The sequence below is a fragment of the Somniosus microcephalus genome, chromosome 4 (assembly GCF_052327205.1).
Source record: "Somniosus microcephalus isolate GS21.2 chromosome 4, FLI_Smic_1.0, whole genome shotgun sequence".
Classification (NCBI taxonomy): domain Eukaryota; kingdom Metazoa; phylum Chordata; class Chondrichthyes; order Squaliformes; family Somniosidae; genus Somniosus; species Somniosus microcephalus.
In genome coordinates, this window is record NC_140990.1 from 207,236,209 (window position 1) to 207,259,146 (window position 22,938).

The 22,938-nt window shown below is 46.2% G+C and overlaps 1 protein-coding gene across 4 annotated transcripts in view; it reads left to right on the forward strand.

The window, feature by feature from the left end:
* LOC147120179 (diacylglycerol kinase beta-like) overlaps positions 1 to 22,938 on the forward strand; it is a 752,216-nt gene that overhangs the window by 149,288 nt on the left and 579,990 nt on the right. For all 4 annotated transcript variants that reach the window (XM_085985737.1, XM_085985736.1, XM_085985741.1 and 1 more), the window contains one exon: positions 19,470 to 19,546. In XM_085985737.1, the coding sequence (XP_085841863.1) occupies positions 19,470 to 19,546 (77 nt within the window). The remainder of the gene's footprint in view (positions 1 to 19,469; positions 19,547 to 22,938) is intronic.

Genomic DNA, 22,938 nt, shown 5'->3' on the forward strand with positions numbered 1-22,938 from the left:
CCAGGGAGCTCCCATGATGCTTTCGTCCTGTGGCAGTCCAAGCTCCCCAACCTCTTTTTGGTCCTGCGGACAATTCCGATGAGGAGGAGGCGGAGGAAGGTGCTGAGGGCAATGCAGCACCAGCCACTCATATTACTGACCGGGATGCTCTCATTAATGCAAGGTTCAGTTAGGTTGCAGCAGCGGACTGATGTCAGAACCACATGCAACGGCCCCTCTTCCCGCCCTCCACCAGTGCCACTGACCCAAAGCAGTGCTGCAAACAATCGACCATCCCTTGTACATTTCTGCCCCCCCCCCCCCCCCACTGCCCCCATTGATCCCCTGTCAATTCATGTCTTCCCATTCATCATCAAGTTAGTTAAAAGGCGGCTTGCCACCCAGTACTGAAAATGGGCAATATGGGAAAGTGGTGCAAACTAATAAAATGTATTTGATTCGGCTAAAGAAGAGAAACTTCATAACATAGCATATGCATAGCACTACAAAGCTTCACTCTTCATTTTCCTGCTGCTCCAAGGTGGTGCATCTCCTGTGGCTTCAGCAGAGGCAGGCTGCTCAGATCCATGCTCTGATTGCTGAAATGCTCTTGGCCAACCTCCTCTGGGTTTTGGAGCCTGTGAGGGCCGGCCAAAGATTGCTCCACTTGTGTGGTGCCGGACTCTGCCATCGGGAGAGGAGGCAGCATGTCGGGTATTTACTGAAGGGGTGAGAATGGAAGCGCTTTGAGCGGAGTCCCCACTTTCATGTCCTCTTTCTCGATCATCCCTCTCGTGGGCCAGCTGCACTTCACTGCTACCACTCTGCTCTACTTTGGTGCCGATCAGTGTGGCACTGTAAGGCCAAGGCTAAGGTATCTGTCATCCTATTTAAGAAGTCACACAACACCAGGTTATAGTCCAACAGTTTTATTTGAAACTTCTTACTTTATTTGTTTTATTTGTGACTTCTTACATTTGTCCACCCCAGTCCAACTCCGGCATCTCCACACCATCCTATTTAAGGCAGCAGACATGTTAGCATCCAGAATGTGCACGGCCGTGGTCAGGGTGTGTATGGACTCATTTGATTGCTGTGGTTGATGTTCCAGGGAGTTGGTCACTTTATCCATGCAAGACGACATTGTTGCAATGCTCTGCAACATCGTCCCACTCATGCTTGAGGCGGACTGCTCCATTCTGTCTGCAGTCATGGCCAGTGTTCCTGGAAGGCATCACGCATTCTCTGCTGCTCCTTTTCATGTCCGGCTCCCAGGTACAGCTTCTGAGCAGAGCTTGGAGAGGGCTGTGCCCTTTGACGCAGACTCGCCACTGCTGTCCCTGTCACCACCATCTGCTCTTGCTCACTTGTGAAGTGAGAGTCACCAAGTGAAAACCCAACTATCTGTCTATCTGGTTGCACCGACATGCAAGTATCGGAGCTGGTGCATGGTAAGCATGTGTCCTGTGACAGTACATCCTCAGAGGATTCATTGTCCGTGAGGTCCGTGACTCCTGCTGCATGCGTGAAGGTCCTGGCGGAGAGAGACTACATGAATTAGCACTGGCAAAGTAACTTGCAACTTATCATTATGAAGATGATCATATTTCACTCGCTGTTGAAATAAAGTCAACATGGCTGAGTGCTGTGTGACACCGATGTTTAATTATGCCACTAGGTAGCTAGGAGGTCCCCATCTCCAATGGCCAGGGACGCCGAAATGCCACTAATCTCCGGTGCTGCTTCCTCCTCCTGTTAGCTGGGAAATCTGTGGTTCTGTCCCTCTCCCTAATGTTCTGTGCTCTCTTTGAAACGGGGCAAAGAATAGACCTATAAGTGACTGTAATGGCATATGTTCACCCGATGGATGCAGTGCATTTGGTGAGGGTGACTATCGGGCAGGAATGAAATTGCATAAAGATGAGGATGAGTGGCAGTGGTGCATGGATAGATAAATGGGGATGTAAGAAAGAGAAGGATGGGTGCGCTTGCATTGACCAGGTAGAGTGAGGGGGTGGGATGATGCGTACAGCAGGATGTTGGTGAATGTGCAACTGTACTTCCCTTTCTTCACCGAATCCGTCATTTAAAGTGCTTCCTGCACTGAATCTAGCAGTGTGGCACAATGCTCCTGCTGCTGATCTCCTGGGCCACCTCCAGCCACACTGCCTTTGTGTGGCAGCAGCAGGGTCCCTCCTGCCATTGCTAGGGAAGAGTATCTCTGTTCGACTCCTCACAGCCGCCAGTAGTACATTAAGGGAGGCGTGATTGAAGTGGAACGCAGCCTTTGAGCATCCTGAATCAGTTGTCGCACCTTGTCTTCTCTTGGTTCCAACTCAAAACTCCTCCAAATTCCATCTTTGGCCCTTTAAATACTGGAGTTGAATTTCTGTCATGCGGGTCCTCGTCATGCCCGCTGCTGCGCAATCAACGCCAAACCCAGCAATAAAATGATGAGCTGGCCGCATTAAAATGGCACTGATAGATGCACTGAACTTGCTTCTGGGTTTCCCACACACATTGGACCGCCCCCCCGCCCCACTCCCAATGTGCGTCCAAGTTAATATCGGGGCCAAAAAAAAAATCACCAAACGGCCTTGGAAAATTTTATTTGTATTTGATCTAAAGTGTTTCGAATGTTTTCCTAGTTTGCCGTGTTAGTATGATTTAATTTGGTTGTTGCTCCAATGTGTCCAAAAGGAGGCAGTCAATTCTTACTGAAAAACTGTGATGACTGAGGTAGCTGGCTATATTTTCCCATTGCATGAATGCAGTCCTTGATAATGGGAGCCTGGAGGTTGGCATTTTACAATAGGCAATAAACTCTACCATTAAAACATGGGGAAAAATCCTGATGGGATATATAATTTAGGTTACAATATTCTTTGTTCCTGGGACTTGCATTAGTCTCCATTAAAAATTTGCAATAGAATACAGTTGAACATTTTCATTGCAAACTCAGACAAAATAGATCTGATCGAGTCATCAATTGTGTCATGGTTACATTGACTTGTGCTATAGTTACCCAAACATTACGAGTTCCTACACCACAGTGATGACTTTATTTTCTGTAAAATGCTATTGATTTTAGAGTTTTTTGTAGATAATGGTTCAAGCAACACTGGCAGATATTGAGCCCATCACATAGGGGTGGAAAGTTTCCGGAAATTTTCCACAGGAAGTTTAGTTTGGGAATTTTGCCCCAAAAAGCACATGCTAGCATAATATTGTTTTTTTTGTATTTCTTTCTTTTTTTCCACAGGTCCTCTCTTTAAAATTACTAACAGAGATGGAATCTTAATTATTAAGGAATTTCTTAATCAATATATGTTTATCTTCTTACTTGGCTTGTTTTAATAATTACAAGTTGTGTGTGTGACTGTAAACAAATGTGTCCTGATTGGTTGGATGAGTGGATGAGCGATTAGCTCCCTCTATTTGTAATATTTGCATATCGAATTGTGATTGGCCTGCAGGCATCTGTAAGACTGCTATAGTTTTTTTTAAGATCCAGGTTAGGGGTCCTGAGGGAAGTCATTTTGTTTTCTGCTGATGTTGTGATGATGCAGTAAGTAAATCAGACTTTATACCAAATAAACCAGTTACTTGTTGAACTCTGTTGTCCTTCAATTTAAAATATACAAAATAATACACTATTGGTGAAGTAGCGTTGTGTGTGTACAGGTCATGCTTCCATCACATGGAGCATCAGCAAAAATGTACTCACCCTGTTGCAATCGTGCTGATCGACCGCAGTTCGACACAGAGATGAATGCCCTTTATTTCTCTGCATAGAACAATGCCACGTTTACCGTCGGATGTGTGGAAGCATTTTACCCCAGGCATTAAAGATGGAAAGACTGTGTACATGTGCAAACACTGTAGAAAGCCATATGTAAAGAATGCCACAAAGATGCAGCAGCATTTATCCAAATGCAACAACTTCACTCATATTACATCTATTGGGTGCGCAGCTCATGGGCTTAACCTGCTCCTCAAGGACATCATGGGTTTGAGAACCATGGAAGCACTGTACAAGAGAGCCAAGCAAGTTGTTAAGTATGTCAGGGGAAAACAGGTAGTTGCAGCAACCTACAACTCCAAGCAAATGACAAAGAACAAGAACACCACACTGAAGCTGCCCAACAACACTAGATGGGGTGGTGTTGTCATAATGTACAACAGCCTTCTGGAGGGTAAGGAGTCGCTGCAAGAAATGGCAATATCCCAGTCTGGGGATATGGAAACCACCATCAAGAAAATACTACTGGATGATGTGTTTTGGGAGAGAGTGGTTAGCAGCCTTAAACTACTCTCACCAGTAGCATCTGCAATTGCTCAGATTGAAGGAGATGACGCTGTCTTGTCAGATGTTCTCAGGCTTTTTACTGATTTAAAAGAACAAATCAGCATTGCCCTACCCACATCCCTGCTGCTCAAAGCAGAGGAGAAGGCAATTGTTCAATTCATACAGACGCGTCAAGAATTTTGTGTCAAGCCGATTCATGCTGCAGCATACATGCTGGACCCAAAGCATGTTGGGAGACCAATACTTTCTGGAGAACAGATCAACAGCGCTTACAGTGTGATTTCTACCCTCTCACACCATCTCAATCTGGATGTGGGCAAAGTTCTGGGACGTCTGGCAAAGTTCTCTACCAAGCAAGGTCTTTGGAATGGGGATGGGATATGGGAATCATGCAAGCATATCAGTGCACATACCTGGTGGAAGGGACTTTGTGCATCTGAGGCCCTGTCACCTATTGCATCGGTGATACTCCAAATCCCACCTTCATCAGCGGCCTCTGAACGAAACTGGTCACTTTTTGGGAATACGCATACAAAGGTGCGCAACAGGCTGACTAACAAGAGAGTGGAGAAACTGGTGGTTATCCGGGCGAACCTACAACTTATTGAGCCAGATACAGAAGTGTCCACCACACAGCTAGACACTGACACAGAGGAGGAAATGGACACGTCAGAGCCAGAGTCAGAGAATCAGGAGGAGCAATGAGGAGTAGAAGACTCATGAGTAGAAGACTCAAAGGGACAAAATAAGGACAAATTACAGGCTAAATAAGCTGACGCTCTTTTTATTTTATTTTAGATGGGTCTTTTTTGTGGGGGTTCAATAAAGTTCAAAATTATAACCTAAATAAAGTTTTGAAAGCCTGTTTTTATTTGTATGGAACAGTATGTCTATTTTGACGACAAAGATAATATAAGGGTCAGAGACAAAAACCAACAGTGTGCAAAAAAACTCAAAATTCCCAAATTCCCGAAAATTCCCATGGAAAGTTTCCTCTTTTAAAAATTCCCAGAATTTTGCAACCCTACCATCACATAACATATATGTTATGTAACTTGACTCATATTCAGTACAATTTCAATTATATCTCTGCAACCCCACCCTTCCATTAAACTTTAAGTCTTTTCATTCTGACTTTGATGGGCCCAGTACCACCTTGTCCCACATACATTGATCCTGTACATTCCATTTCTGCAGGGGATTCAAATTCAGTCTCAAACTAGCATTTTGCTAGCATGAATATTTTCATCCTCAATTTCTGCACATTCTACATTCCTCGTTTATTTTCCATGTTTATTTGTAGTCCCACCTAGGAGAACAACTACTTGCATTTATATAGCACCTTTAATGTAGTAAAACCTCCCAAGGTGCTTCACAGAAGTGTTATAAAACAAAATTTGACACCGAGCCACATAAGGAGATATTAGGGCAGATGACCAAAAGCTTGGTCAAAGAGGTAGGTTTTAAGGAGCGTCTTAAAGGAGGAAAGAGAGGTAGTGAGGCGGAGAAGTTTAGGCAGGGAATTCCAGAGCTTGGGGCCTAGGCAACAGAAGGCACGGCCACCAATGGTGGAGTGATTAAAATCGGGGAGGCTCGAGAGGCCAGAAGTAGAGGAGCACAAATATCTTGGAGGGTTGTGGGGCTGGAGGAGATTAGAAGTAGGGAGGGGCGAGGCCATGGAGAGATTTGAAAACAAGGATGAAAATGTTGAAACCAAGGCGTTGCTTAACTGGGAGCAACGCAATGTAGGTCAGCGAGCACAGGTGTGATGGGTGAACAGGACTTGGTGCGAGTTAGGACTTGGACAGCAGAGTTTTGGATGACCTCCAGTTTACGGAGGGTAGAACATGGGAAGGCCAGCTAGGAGTGCGTTGGAATAGTCAAGTCTAAAGATAACAAAGGCATGGATGACGGTTTCAGCAGCAGATGAGCTGAGGCAGGGGCTGAGTCGAGAGATGTTCTGGAGATGGAAATAGGCGGTCTTACTGATGCTGTGGATACGTGGTCAGAAGCTCATCTCTGGTTCAAATATGACACCATGGTTGCGAACAGTCTGGTTCGCTCTACTATTTGAATAGTGCAGTTTCTATGTTCATTTGAACAGGCAGTCAGGGCCTCTGCTTAGAATTTGATCTAAAAGATGGCACCTCAAACAATACTGCACTCCGTCAATACGGCAGTGAAATTTTCGCCTAGATTACGTGCTTAAATCTGCGAGTGCTACCACTGACCCTATTGTGCACAAATCAATGGCTATGTCATGTTGTTTGGATATACTACCCAATTCTGCTTCCCAATAGTAAGTGATTTTGGGATAATATGTGATTTTACATTCTAACTGTGCCTCCACTAAACCAGCCAAATTATGGGTTTTTTCCTGTTTTCTTTCGAAATACTACTGCATCATAAACATTTACAGGTGGATTGCCATGATGATATGCATCATATGAATGGTACCTGCATGTGTTATACCTACTGATGCCCAAGAATGCACGGCTTTGACATCATATTGCACTCTGCTGTATTAGCTCTGGGAATGAGATTGGAACCAAGACATTGCAGACCTACCAGCCCAGCAAAGATAACTGCATTGACATATCCACACTTGCTGCATTTACCATTTGATCAATGATGTGCATGCACTGCAGTCCTCACCACTTAAACCGCCATGTTTAAAAACACTTAACTATTTCCATTATAATCAATTACAAAGTTGCCACTTACTGTGTGTTAAGTGCACCAGGTATTTCAGGGAGAAACAAGAATTCACTCTGTAGTTCGGAGTGATTATTTCCAGTGTTTTGGTCCCTCTGCTCATGCGCCCCTGTTTGGTACTGCGCATGCGCACTAGATCCAGTCGTGTATGCGCACCGACGTGGCGGCTGTAGCCTGCACCAACACGCTTTCCTCAGCTCCCTGAGGAGAAGATCAGGATATCGGATGGAGATTGAGGGGCGGAGAGGGGATTGAGGGACGGAGGGAGGAGCTCGTTGAGGGAGAGAAGAGCCCAGGGGAGGAGGAACTCAGAGAGAAGGTCAGGAACTCTGGGGGGAGGTCAGAACCTTTGGGTGGGTGGGGGAGAAGGTTACAAACTTGGGGTGGGGGGGGGAATGGTTGGTGAAGTTCATGAACTTGTTGGGGGGAGAGCACGGTGATAACAGTGGGGAGAAGAATGTGATCCAGGTTTAAAGGAGGTGAGGATGAGAGCAGGAACGTGATCCAGATGGGAAGATAGATCATGTTCTCCTGCCCTCTGTTAGGCCTGGTCACGTTCTTCTGCCCCACCTCCTTTACACCTGCAAATAACCTCCCAGAGATGTCGGGGAACATAGGGTCTAATGAGAGGGAGGAACTGAATGAAATCAGTATTGTTAGGGAAATTGATGGGATTGAAGGCCGATAAATCCCCAGGGCCTGATGATCTACATCCTAGGGTACTTAAGGAAGTGGCCCTAGAAATAGTAGATGCATTGCTGATCATCTTCCAACATTCGATGGAATCTGGAACAGTACCCATGGATTGGAGGGTAGCTAATGTTACCCCACTATTCAAAAAAGGTGGTAGAGAGAAAACAGGGAATTATAGACCAGTAAGCCTGACATCGATAGTGGGGAAAATGCTAGAGTCCATTATAAAAGATGTAATAGCAGAGCACTTGGAAAACAGTGACAGGAGCGGACAAAGTCGACATGGATTTACAAAAAGTAAATCGTGCTTGACTAATCTACTGATATTTTTTGAGGATGTAACTTGTAGAATAGATAAGGGAGAACCAGTGGATGTGGTGTATTTGGACTTTCAGAAGGCTTTCGATAAGGTCCCGCATAAGAGATTAGCGTGTAAAGTTAAAACTTATGGGATTGGGGGTAAGGTACTTACTTGGATAGAGAACTGGTTGGCAGACAGGAAGCAAAGAGTTGGAATAAACGGGTCTTTTTCCGAGTGGCAGGCAGTGACTAGTGGGGTACCGCAGGGATTGGTGCTAGGACCCCAGCTATTCACAATGTATATTAATGATCTGGACGAGGGAACTAGATGTAATATCTCCAAGTTTGCAGATGACACAAAGCTGGGTGGGCGTGTGTGCTGTGAGGAGGATGCCGAGAAACTCCAGTATGATTTGGACAGGTTGGGTGATTGGGCAGATGCATGGCCGATGCAGTATAATGTGGATAAATGCGAGGTTATCCACTTCGGTGGCAAAAACAGGAAGGCAGATAATTATTTCAATGGCAATAGATTGGGAGAAGGGGAAGTGCAACGAGACCCGAGTGTCCTTGTGCACCAGTCGCTGAAGGTAAGCATGCAGGTGGTTAAGAAGGCAAATGGTATTTTGGCCTTCATAGCGAGAGGATTAGAGTACAGGAGCAAGGATGTCTTGCTGCAGTTGTACAGGGCCTTGGTGAGACCACACCTTGAGTATTGTGTGCCGTTTTCGTCACCTTATCTGAGGAAGGATGTTCTTGCCATGGAGGGGGTGCAGCGAAGATTCACCAGGCTGATGCCTGGGATGGCAGGAATGATTATGAGGAGAGATTGGGTCGATTGGGCTTATATTCGCTGGAGTTTAGAAAAATGAGAGGGGATCTCATTGAAACTTATAAAATTCTAACAGGACTAGACAGAGTAGATGCAGGAAGGACGTTACCGATGGCGGGGGAGTCCAGAACCAGGGGTTATAATGTAAAGGTAAGGGGTAAGCCATTTAGGACAGAGATGAGGTGAAATTTCTTCACCCAGAGAGTGGTGAACCTGTGGAATTATCTACCACAGAAGGCAGTTGAGGCTAATTATTAAATATATTCAAGAAGGAGTTAGATATATTTCTTACGGCTACAGAGATTAAGGGATATAGGGAGAAAGCAGGGACAGGGTACTGAATTTGGATGATCAGCCATGATCTCATTAAATGGTGGAGCAGGCTCGAGGGGCCGAATGGCCTACTCCTGCTCCTATCTTCTATGTTTCTACCACATTCTCCCTCTCCTCCTGTTGTGTATGTACCTTTAAGAGAGAACTACTTTTACAGCTCCTGTATACTGTAGTACCGGCAGTGACCACACCTGTATATAAGCCTTGAGCATGCCTCTGTACTGTCAGTCTTGAGACTACCCTACTCCAGTAAACACCTGTTGATTGTTAAGTTACAGCCTCCGTGTAGTTATTGGAAAACATCCTACTTTAAGAATCACGGATGGCGACAAGGTCGATTCGAATCTGCCTGCAACTCTGCATTTCCCTTCAAGGATTCGCTCCGGGAGGACGGTGGAAGAAAGTCGAGGCCAGAAGCACGGGCGTCGACCACGAGCAACCGCCCAGTCATCCGGCAGAGAGTAAACATCGCAGGGGAGGCTGTTGAGAGCCGAGCTTGGTTCCTCAGCCACGACGATCCAGCAACAAACTGGCAACAGGTACAGCGCACACCCTTCCCGGACAGCGGCGGCTGGAGCCGACCGACGGCATAGAAAAAGCCGAGCAGCGTCGACGGGGTAAGAGAGAGGGTGAAGCGCACAGGGCGCGGACGGGGGTTGAAAACCGAGCGGCGTCGAGGAAAAACAAACAGAGAGAGAGAGGGTAAAGCAGCAGCCGGGTTCAGGACCGAGCGACGGCAATGGGAAAGGCGCACAGGAGAACGCGCAGAGCACAGCCAGGGCTCAAGGGCTGAACTGCGTCCGCGGGGAGAAGAAGGGAGAGCGCGGGAGACGCCATTGAGCCACGGAGAAGAAAGGAAAGCGCGGGAGACGCCATTTTGTGCCAGCGGAGAAGAAGGGAGAGCGCGGGAGACGCCATTTTAGACAGTTAAATCACACCCAGGGATGTCGAAGAGTGGCAGTATCACTGCGTTCGACAATGAAGTCGAAGATTGGGCGACATATGTGGAACGCATTGAGGTGTACTGCAGGGCGAATGAAGTGCCAGATGCTAGGAAAGCACTGGTTTTGTTAAATTCCATGGGTGCAAAAACTTATGGCTTACTGCGAAACCTAATAACCCCAGAGAAGCCCGTGGATAAGAATTTCGAAAGCATAGTAGAAATCCTACAGGACCACTTAAACCCCACACCGCTGCTGATAGCAGAAAGATTTAAGTTCCACAAAAGGAACCAGCATAAAGACGAAAGTAATGCTGATTACTTAATGGAACTGCGCAAGCTATTGAAACACTGCCAGTTCAGATACGTTAAGGGACAAGTTTGTGTGTGGGCTTCAAAGTGAAGGAACCCAGAAACGGCTTCTATCAGAAAAGGATTTTACGCTGGACAAGGCTTTCAGCATGGCAGTATCACACGAAGCAGCCACACGGGGCGCTGCAGAGATACAACGGAGACCGCAAGAATATGGCACCAATGAAATGTCATATGGAGCAGGGAAGTGTTATCGCTGCGGCAGAACAACACACGACCAGAAGGATTGTTGGTTCAAGGACCAAGTGTGCAGACAGTGTGGAAAAGCAGGACACATAGCAAGAGTCTGCAGGTCAGGGAAGAAAACCAACAGCAAGAAATCTCCACAGGAGAAGTACAAAAAGGTACATAAGGTGATGGACAGTAGTTCAGACGAACAGAAAAGTGATACAGACTCCGGAAGCAAGGAGCTGGGTTGTCTGAAACTACATAAGGTAACCAAAATGGAGGATCACCAGACTATCTGGGTCACACTCAAGATAGACGGAGTCCAAGTGAAAATGGAATTGGACACTGGATCAGCCCTAACAGTAATAAACCAAAGGGACTACAAGCGGCTATTTTCACATATACCCTTGAAAGCTACAGAGATTGTCTTGAAGATGTACACGGGGCAAAAAGTCTACCCCAAAGGAAAAATAAGGGTGAAAGTGATATACAAAGGCCAGGAAATACCTAAAATGGACCTATATGTATTGCCAGATGGAGGACCACCACTACTAGGACGTGAATGGATCCGGAAGATACAATTAGATTGGCATTCCATACAGGCACGAAGGTTGAGGCCAAAAAGGATGACGACGTCACACCTGGTCGACTGTCAAAAATGCTAACTGACGCACAAGAAGTGTTCCAGGAGGGACTCAGAACACTAAAAGGCATAACAGCAACGATTAAAATAGAGGAAAATGCAAGCCCAAAGTTTTTTTTAAGGCCAGACCAGTGCCTTATGCGATCCGACCAGCCGTCGAAGCAGAGCTGGAAGGGTTGGAACGTTCAGGAGTACTGTCCAAAGTAGACTGGAGCGAGTGGGCTACACCCATCGTTCCTGTAATGAAGAGGTCGTTGAGTAATACGCCTGGGGAACCAAAGAAGGTCCGCATCTGTGGGGATTTTAAGGTGACGGTGAACCCAGTCCTTCACACGGTACAATATCCGCTTCCACGGATTGAGGATATTTTCGCCTCGCTATCTGGAGGTAAACGCTTCACCAAAATTGATCTGGCCCAGGCGTACTTGCAAATGGAGGTAGAAGAAGCCTCGAAACAATACCTCACGATCAACACTCTCAAAGGTCTCTACCAATACAACCGGCTGGTGTTCGGGGTAGCATCGGCTCCGGCTATTTGGCAAAGCGCAATGGATCAAGTCCTGCAAGGGATTCCAGGGACCCAGTGTTATTTGGACGACATCCTGGTCACGGGCAAAAATGACAGTGATCACCTCGCCAACCTGGAGAAGGTGCTCACTAGATTAAAGGAATATGGGCTACGAGCTAATCGCCACAAGTGCGAGTTTTTCCAGAAGCAGATCTCGTATTGTGGCCACGTTATTGATGAAGAGGGGTTACATAAGTCCCCTGAAAAGATTGAGGCAGTAGTCAAGGCTCCAGCACCGGAAAATGTGTCGCAACTGTGGCCGTTCCTCAGGCTGGTGAACTTCTACCTAAGTTCTTACCAAATTTGTCTACAGTATTGCACCCACTGAACACCCTACTGCAAACGGGGGTACTATGGAAGTGGAATGACGAATGTAAATGAGCTTTCCAGAAGTGCAAAGAATTGATCACATTAAAAGAGGTGTTGGCCCATTTCAACCCAGCACTACCAATCCAGTTGGCATGTGATGCATCACCCTATGGTATTGGAGCGGTGCTGTCGCACAAATTCCCAGACGGGTTGGAGAGGCCAGTAGCCTTTGCGTCTCGGTCACTAACCTCAGCCGAGCGCAACTACGCCCAGATCGACAGGGAGGCCCTCAGCCTAGTATGGGGAGTAAAAAAATTTCAACCACTATCTGTATGGGCAGAAGTTCACCTTGCTGACTGACCACCAACCACTTGTCTCCATCTTCAATCCAAAGAAGGGCGTTCCGGTGATGACTGCACAACGGTTACAAAGAATGGTCCCTTTTTCTAGGGGCGAACCAATATGAAATAGAATATAAAGGCACGAAACAGCATGGAATCGCTGATGGGCTATCACGCTTGCCACTGCCTACTGTGGAGGAAGCACCAGCAGTGGACCCTATCGAGATATTTTATTCGTCAATAATTGAACGATTGCCAGTAACTAACGCGGATATAGAGAAGGAGACCCGCAATGATCCGACACTGTCTCGGGTATCTGATTTGACGGTGAGGGGATGGCCAACACATGGCGACTCACTGTTGCCAGCATTCTCATCCAGAAGAGAACAGCTGTCAGTATGCCAGGGGACAGTGATGTGTGGATCCCGAGTGGTAATTCCACCCAAGTTAAGGGAGAGAGTGCTAAATGAGCTTCACGAAGGTCATCTGGGAGGGGTGAAACTGAAAAGCCTTGCTAGTGCTTATGTGTGGTGGCCGGGGATTGATCAACAAATCGAGGACCTAACTAAGAGCTGCTCAGGATGCCAGAAGGTCCAAAATGCACCACCACATGCCCCTCTACACCCATGGGAGTGGCCCTCCTCTCCATGGCAACGGGTGCACATTGATTTTGCTGGTCCATTCATGGACTCAATGTTCTTAATAGCAGTGGATGCGCACTCGAAATGGCCTGAGGTGATAAAAATGTCCTCAACCACTACAGAGAAAACGATTGCAGTCCTGCGGACAATATTTGCCAGGAACGGCTTGCCAGAGCAGATTTGCTCTGATACTGGTCCACAGTTTGTGTCCGAAGAGTTTCGGAAATTTATGAGAAGGAATGGGGTAAGGCATTTGTTGTGTATGTCCCTTTAAGGGAATAACTGGTCTTAGACTGCAGTACCGGCAGTGACCACCCCTGTATAAAAGGCCCTAGCAGGCTTCTGTAGTTTGTTTCAAGCTGCATCTTGTTCAGTGAAGTACCTGTTAAACTGTTCTCCCGAAGTCCGTGTATTATTGAGGCGCGGACTTTACAGCATTACACATCCGCCCCGTATCATCCAGCCACAAATGGATTGGCTGAGAGGTTCGTACAAACCTTTAAAAGGGCGATAAAGGCCATGTGCGATGATGAAATTCCACTACAGCATAAGGTGGACAATTTCCTGTTAGCCTACAGAAATGCGACACATACAGTTACCAACCAGACCCCGGCCATGATGTTCTTTAACCGAAGGTTGAGATCTCGTCTGGATTTGCTCAGACCAAATGTGCGAAGAAATGTTGAGGACAAACAATTCCAGCACATCAATGAGAAGCCGACAAGGAGCTTCAATGTAGGACAACCAGTCTTGGCCCGTGACTACCGAACAGAGAAATGGCAACCCGGAACGATATGCACACAGCAGGGGCCATTAATGTACACAGTGGATGTCGGGGAGAACATTGTGAGACGCCACGTCGACCAGATCTTAGCGTCACAGGAACGAGTCAACCCCATGTCTCGCGTACCTGGGGATGAACCCGACATACCGGTAGCATCTACCTCAGAAAAAGTAGCAGTGGAAACCGATGAAAGGGGGCCAGAATCGCCTCCGCACCAAGAACAAGAACCTCAGGAAAGGTGCTATCCAGAAAGGATCAGGAAGCCGCCCCAAAGACTGAATCTATAAATGGACTATTTCTGTTTAATGTGCATGTTAAAGTGTTAATTGTTATTTGCATATTATGGGTACTGCTAATCTAAAAGGGGAGGAATTGTAGTGTATGTACCTTTTTAAGAGTGAACTACTTTTACAGCTCCTGTATACTGTAGTACCGGCAGTGACCACACCTGTATATAAGCCTTGAGCATGCCTCTGTACTGTCAGTCTTGAGACTACCCTACTCCAGTAAACACCTGTTGATTGTTAAGTTACAGCCTCCGTGTAGTTATTGGAAAACATCCTACTTTAAGAATCACGGATCTAACACCTCCGCGTTCCTCCCCCCCCCCCCCCCCCCCCCGACCGCAGCAGTTCAAGAAGGCAGCTCACTACCTCTCTCTCCTCCCCCAGACCACAGTGCTTCAAGAAGACAGTTTACTACCACCCTCTCGAGGGCAACTAGGGATGGGAAATAAATAAATGAATTTTAACAAATGAGAGCCTATTCTGTGTTGGTGCTACCAACGTGCATGACATTACATTTGTATGTTATTTGCCGAACTGGACTATTCCAATGTTCTCCTGGCCAGCCTCCATTTTCCACCCTGAATGAACTTGAGTTCATCCAAAACGCTGCTGCATGTATCCTAACTCGCAGCAAGTCCCATTCACCCATCACCCCTGTGCTCGTTGACCTACATTGGCTCATGGTCCACCAACAACATTCCAGCTAAGCTGTCTGGTGGTCCCACGCAGGCTGCTTACTGGCTTTTGAATGGGAGATTTTGTGCATGCGTGAAATTTTGAATGGGCTATGCATCCCCTTAAAGGGACCGCGCACCCAAAAAAATTAGGATGAACATTGTCCACCAACACCTTGATTTTAAAATCCTCATCCTCATGTTAAAATCACTCCATGGCCTCACCCCTTCCTATCTGAACTTGGCATTGTGAGTGCCCCTAACTCGGGAGGGGGAGTCCGGTCTGTTCTCTGAAAGCAGTAGTGTTCTGTGAGCTCTGGAGTCTGCCTGTGACAATGACTGGATCAAATTACACAATGCAGTGATCGTGATTACTCTCCAGCAGGCAGGATCAAATGAGACATTCCAGACAAACTGTTGGGTGTGTCTTGTCCACCCATCAGAAATCTGGTGTAGCAAATACATGCTGTCTCAGCAGTTTGCACCTCGTTAAGGTGCAATTACCTTGTGTACTTAATCACTGCTAACTGGTGTCTGGTTACAGCTTGCACTACTCAGCACTGACTGCAATAGCAAAGTTAAATAACACCTCGTTGGGGTCCAAAGTGCAAAGTAGCTGGCAGACAATCTTTTATCTCTGCTGTAGTACGACTGGCACTGCCTATGCTTACAACTGGACTTCACTTATCATTTATTTTTCAGCTTTTTGACTATACCTAACTCCGGAATATTCTAAAATATATAAAGTCACTACGTACTGCTACAAAGAAATAGCTGAATCTTGATTAATCATATTTAATGCATAGCTGTTGACATTTTAGCATTAAATTCATTTCATTTCAGTTCTTCTGAACATCATGAGTGTTGCAGATGGAGGGGATAAACCATCCAACAAGTATAACGAGCAAATTGAGTGAGCGCTAATGCACCCGCAGTAACAGTCACAGAATCACAGAAGAATCACAGAAACCCCACAGTGCAGATAGAGGCCATTTCGGCCCATCGAGCCTGCACCGACACATATCCCACCCGATCCCCATAACCCCTACACCAACACATATCCCACCCTATCCCCGTAACCCCACGTATTTAATCCCCCTTACACTAAGGGTCAATTTTATCATAGCCAATCAACCTAACCCGCACATCTTTGGACTGTGGGAGGAAACCGGAGCACCCGGAGAAAACCCACGCAAACACGGGGAGAATGTGCAAACTCCACACAGACAGTCACCTGAGGCTGGATTCGAACCCGGGTCCCTGGCGCTGTGAGGCAACAGTGCTAACCACTATGGAAGTATGGAAGTATTTAGTATTTAGTAACATTTACACTCCACTGTTACTTGCAGGGGTATGGGGAAAGAGCAGAGGAGTGGGACTAATTGGATAGCTCTTTCAAAGAGCCAGCACAGGCATGATAGGCTGAATGGCCTACTTCTGTGCTTTATGATTCTATAATTGTAACTATAATGGAGTTTTAGCTGAGACTGCAGTGGATTTGTTCCAGTGAAACATGATAATCTCATAGACTGTATAATGAGGTTTGATGATGTTTTGACGCCTGTGATTATTTAACTCCAGTCATGGTTTCTTTTGAGGATTATTTATTATTTTTGATGTATATATGCTGTACAATGCCAAATCTGCATGCAATACACCAAGATAACGAGTTGATTAATTATGAATAAAGATTGATGTGAATATGATTGAAAATTTTTGCTTCTCCGTGGTGACCCACATTGCTTATTATGGAATTTTTGTCACTTTGAATTGAAAATACTCTAGAAGGCTTTTGACTTTCACGTTAAGCAACAATAACACAAAATATGCTAATTTACTTAATTATGGTGTTTTTAGTAGTTTCAAGGTGATTTTCCATTCATCAAAACCCATTTTTATTTCATGTAATTTTCAGAACAAGTGTCAATGACAGTCAAGTCTGTCAAAACAGTAAACATGGATGAGCTAACACATTACTGCATTACTCAAGCCAATGGGGAGAGAGTTCAATGTTTACACCTATTCGTTTGGTTCCTTTCTGATACTGATGGACATTATTTTGGTGTGCTGTGCAAGTGCAACAACAATCCAAATTCTGATAGCTGCTTTGTGCGTTGTCGGTACTTCAGAGAATTACCAAGGCTAGACTAAGCATATAATTTACATATTACTTTAAATTGGCATGCCAATATTGCCTTTAATCACAGATGGAGTGATTGACAATATGTTCAGATACAATACAAAATTGACAAAGAATTCACTTTAGAATGAATAAACAAGAACATAAGTAATGGGAGCAGGAGTAGACCATTTGGCCCTTTTGAGCCTGCTCTGCCATTCAGTAAGATCATGGCTGATCTTCTACCTCATCTCCACTTTCCTGCACTATCCCCATATCCCTTGATTCCCTTAATATTCAAAAATCTATCAATCTCTGGCTTGAATATACTCGACGACTGAGCCTCCACAGCCCTCTGGGCTAGAGAATTCCAAAGATTCACCACCTGAGTGAAGAAATTTCTCCTCCTCTCAGTCCTAAATGGCCAACCCCTTATTCGGAGACTGACCTCTGGTTCTAGACTCCCCAGCCAGGAGAAACATCCTCCCTGCATCTACCCTGTCAAGCCCTGTAAGAATTTTGTATATTTCAATGAGATCACCTCTCGTTCTTCTAAACTCTAGAGAATATAGGCCTAGTCTACTTAATCTCTCCTCACAGGACAATCCCCCCATCCCAGGGACCAGTCTGATGAACCTTCATTGCACTCCCTCTATGGCAAGTATATCCTTCCTTAGGTAAGGAGACCAAAACTGTACACAATACTCCAGCTGTGGTCTCACCAGGGCCCTATATAATTGCAGTAAGACGTCATTACTCTTATACTCAAATCCTCTTGTAATAAAGGCCAACATACCATTTACTTTCCTAATTGCTTGCTGTACCTGCATGTTAACTTTCAGTGATTCGTGTACAAGGACACCCAGGTCCCTCTGAACACCAACATTTCCCAATTGCTCGCCATTTAAAAAATACTCTGCTTTTCTATTTTTCCTACTAAAGTGGATAACTTCACATTTCTCCACATTATATTCCATCTGTCATTATCTTGACCATTCACTCAGCCTGTCTCTATCCCCTTGAAGCCTCCTTGCATCCTCCTCACAACTTGCATTCCCCCAGCTTTGTATCATCAGCAAACTTGGATATATTACATTTGGTCCCCTCATCCAAATTATTGATATAGATTGTGAATAGCTGAGGCCCAAGCACTGATCCTTGTGGTACCCCACTAGTTACAGCCTGCCAACCCAAAAATGACCTGTTTATTCCTACTCTGGTTTCTGCCCATTAATCAATCCTCAATCCATGCTAGAATATTACCCCCAATCCCATGAGCCCTAATTTTGTTTAATAATCTCTTGTGTGGCACCTTATCAAATGCCGCCTTAAAATGCAAATACACCACACCCACTGGTTTCCCCCTTACCTATTCTGCTAGTTACAACCTCAAAAAACTAACAGATTTGTCAAATATGATTTCCCTTTCATAAATCCGTGTTGACTCTGCCCAATCCTATTATTATTTTCTAAGTGCCCTGTTACCATGTCCTTAATAATAGATTCTAGCATTTTCCCTACTACTGATGTCAGGCTAACTAGTCTGTAGTTCCCCATTTTCTCTCGCCCTCCTTTCTTAAATAGTGGGGTTACAGTTGGCTGTACAGGAAACTCTTTGGTATCCAGAACCGATGGGACTGGGATGGTGCTGGTTGATTTAAAAATTCCGGATGACTGAGAGGGTTATCTACCGAGGCTATTTTTAACAAACAAAAATTAAAAAATCAAGAAATGTGCAGTATACAGTAATTGGATTTCCGACAGCGCCAAGAAGCTGAGTAGTGGCAGTTTGGACAGCTACCCCCCCCCCACAACTGACACTCGGCCACCGCGGGAGTCTCTGACTCGAACTTGGCAACATTTCCGGTTATTGAGGTGTTGTTTTCAGAGTATAAATTTTGCCGGTTAATAGAGAATTTCGGATATTTAGGTGCCGTTTAAACGAGAGTTTCCTGTACTAGATTATGTAAAAAAAATTAAAATACCAATTTCTTTTGATAAGATTGTAGTGTTCTGATTGCTGTGTTCGACAAAAGCATTTTCATCAGTAAAACTTCTGACGTCAACTTAACTGTGTACAGAGTGTATGGTGCAATTTTCAGCTTCGTTGCCTAGTTGGTAACCTGGCCGATCAGAACGCCCACCAAATTTTCATTCCAGTGAAATCGCTGGAAAGCGAATCAGGTAGATTCTATAAAGGTCAAGTGATCCACTGCACCAGGTTACAGCCCCGGCGGCAAAGTTGAAATAACCCCGATGTGTTTTTACTTCATAGTGAAATTTTCCACTTAACACCATGGCTAAATGATAACAAATCCATAGCAGGCGGTTGGCTGAATTGTTGTCTTCTACTGAGAATGGTTGAAGTGCCAAGATTTGGCCATAGCATTTCAGAATTGAAGCCCAGCACAAAAATAACATTTGTGTGTCATTAATTTTTTTTCATGGAATTTCCTTTACAGATTCCTCAAAGAAACTGAAAGATGTGCTGGAGGAGTTTCATGGTGATGGGGTGCTGTCCAAGTATAATCCTGAACAGGTAACAAAAGCTTCCGCTCCTCTCATATTTGTGTCGTTTTTAATATCACAGAAGTGCTGCAATTAATCCATATAGTGCTGAATGTTCTTTGCAGCTTTCAAAATATCTGTTTCCTGTGAAGTACATCAAAACAAATATATGAAAGTAGAAAGCATTTGTTAACTTGCAATGTAGTCTTTGAATGAACTGAGAAAATTTAATATCAAGAACAGTCAGATATTTTGGTCATCCTCAAGTGATCCTTTTCCAATAATGGTTATGGCAGTATTATTGTTTTATAATATTCACTCCATAGTATTGATTGTACTTACAATTGCTTCTATCTGTAATGGTAATTTAACTTGTATAGTAAGGATTGCAGTTGCTAATTTTGCTTCCCATTAATGTGTACCTTGGTTAATTAGTGGTATTAATGAACAAATAAAAACAATATCCTCGTCTGTTTTACAAAATAGCATCAGACTATAATGAACAGCAGATTGAGATTTTGTTTTATACAAATTGTTTAATATTAATTATAAGTTAAAGTCACTGATTTATTTGACGATGATTCCCTTCACATTAGAGTTTCTACTGTTTCATATGACTCGAGTACTGAGTAACAAAGATTTCAAGACGAGGGCTGTTTTAATTGGTGCATAGATAAAATATGCTAAGTAGTATGTTGGAGTCATACTGCCCAGAAAGGCACCAGCTTTGACCTCTGGCCTATGCTGAGTAAACTGATCTCAGTATGGCAGTGATCAGGATGTTACAGTTGTCTTCTGTTCCCCTGGGTTAGATGCCCTTTTGACGAGGTATGGAAGGCTGCTGGTGTCCATGAAACTGTGCTGCAGAATGGAGTGAGGGGTAATTTCATGGCAATGTAGGAATGTCTAGTTCCTATCCAAAGACTGAGGTCCACTCAGGCGCTCAATCAAAACGAAGTTTAATGGAAACTAACCGGTTTAAACAAGTAACTGCAGGAGAACATCGAGTGTAGGTCTGTTCAGTTCAGCGGCTCCACGAGGACTGCTGGCTGGTCCCGTGGCATCACGTTCTTCCCGCCAGTGGGGGATCACGTGATGTACGGCGTGACGTCATCGCGTTTACCCGCGCTGTTAAAGTAATCATGCTCTGTACAAGTAAACAGTATAAATAAAGATACAGACTCAGGCTGTAGCTAACATGTTGTTCAAGGGAATTATATACAAACGATCTGAGTCCTTTAGTGGCTCCGCCACATGCGCCCCCCCAGAATTGTCTTTAACAGCAAAAGTGAGATGGCGAGGAGGCCTGACAAGCCTGTCCGAGCGACTTCTGTAACCCTGAAGTGGAAGCTGATGGACGGTGGTCGAGCTGGCGGGCGGTTGTGGTGGATCTGGCACGGCGACTGTGGGCGGTCGGCCCCGTTTTGGCGGTTGAGCGATTTCGACTGGGCATCCAGGTCTAAGTGTGCCGGCTTCAGCCAGTCAACCGATATGTGGTCCGGATTACCTCCGATATAGACCGAAAAGGTTTTGTCTCCCGGCTCTATGACGCGGAAGGGACCAGTGTAAGGAGGCTTGAGCGGGTCCCGGTGAGCGTCGTGGCGGATAAACACGTCCTCGGCACTTTTCAGCTCAGTTGGGACATGGGAGCTCTAAGCCGTGATGCGACGTAGGCACTGGAGTGAAACATCTGGCTGCCTCCTGGTGGCTGACGAGTTGCTGGGATGCGGACCATGGCTCTGTTGGAGATGGGATGAAATCCCCTGGTACTCGTAGTGGCTGGCCATATACGAGTTCCGCCAAGGACGATTCTAAATCTTTGGGCGCCGTACGAAGACCCAAAGGACCCAGGGAAGTCGGTCCACCCATTCCGCGCCTTGAAGACTGGCCCACAGAGCGGCTTTGAGCGACCTGTGGAATCGCTCGCACAGGCCGTTCGCCTGTGGATGATAGGCGGTGGTGCGATGTAGTTTGGTGCCGAGCCCCTGAGCCACAGCATTCCAGAGCTCAGAGGAAAACTGCGGTCCACGATCGGAAGAGATGTCCGCCGGTACCCCGAAACGAGTAACCCAAGAGGAGATGAAAGCTCTGGCCACGTCTGCTGAAGTGGTAGAAACCAACGGAACTGCCTCTGGCCATCTAGTGGTGCGGTCTACCATTGTGAGGATGTGTGTAAAACCTTGAGAAGGTGGAAGCGGCCCCACGAGGTCCACATTCACGTGGTCGAATCGACGCTCCGGAACAGCGAAAGTGGCCAATGGAGCTTTTACATGACGCTGTACCTTGGCCTTTTGGCAGACCACGCTTATGTTGGCCCAGTCGCGGACATCCAGGTGCATACCCCTCCAGACGAATTTTGACGACATCAGCCTTTCCGAGGCCTTCATGCCAGGGTGTGACAACCCGTGTATGGCGTCGAACACTTTTTGGCGACTGGAACGATAGGGCGGGGAGCTCCCATGGAGACGTCGCAAAGTAGCGTGGTGCCTGCGGCATGGAATTTGACGTCGGCCGCTTGGAAGCTGGAGGGGCTGGTCCTGTATGCTTGGACCTCTGGGTCCGAGGCTTGATCCGCAGCCATGAGGGCATAGTCGATTCCGAGTTGGACTGCGTGCACAGTCGCGCGGGAGAGGCAATCCGCCACCAGGTTGTCTTTGCCAGACAAATGCAATTCTGAAATGAACATCAGGTGATGTCGTTGCTGAGCTGACCATGGTTCGGCGGTCTTGGCCATAGTGTACTTTAGTGGCTTGTGGTCCACATAAGCCGTGAACGGACGTCCCTCTAGTAAGAACCGGAAATGGCGGATGGCTAGAAAAAGGGCCAGTAACTCCCGGTCGAAAGTGCTGTACTTTCTTTCGTTTCGCCGTAGTTGACGGCTGAAAAATGCCAGCGGTTGCCATGTCCCATTCACCCACTGTTCCTGCACTGCGCCGATTGCGTAGTCCGACGCGTCAGTGGTAAGGGCAGTGGTGGCACCTGGAAGCGGGTGCGCCAGCATGGTTGCGTTGGCCAAGGCGCCTTTGGTGTCGACGAATGCCCGGTCCATCTCGGCCGTCCAGCTGATCGGACTTGGCCTTGAGGGCCTCGTACAAGGGCTGCATAAGCAGAGCCGCCTTGGGGATGAACCGGTGATAAAAAATTGACCATCCCGAGGAACTCCTGTAGGGCCTTGACGGTCTGCGGGCGCGGGAAAGATGTAACCGCCTCGACCTTCGTCTGTAAGGGAATTGCGCCATCTGCTGTGATGCGGTGGTCCAAAAAATCAATCCGCTGCAGGCCAAACTGGCACTTGGCCGGGTTGATAATCAAACCGTGTTGACTGAGGCGTGTGAAGAGGGTGCGCAAATGGCAGAAGTGCTCCTCTTTGCTAGGGCTGACGATGAGGATGTCGTCGAGGTAGACGAAGAGGAATTTTAGGTC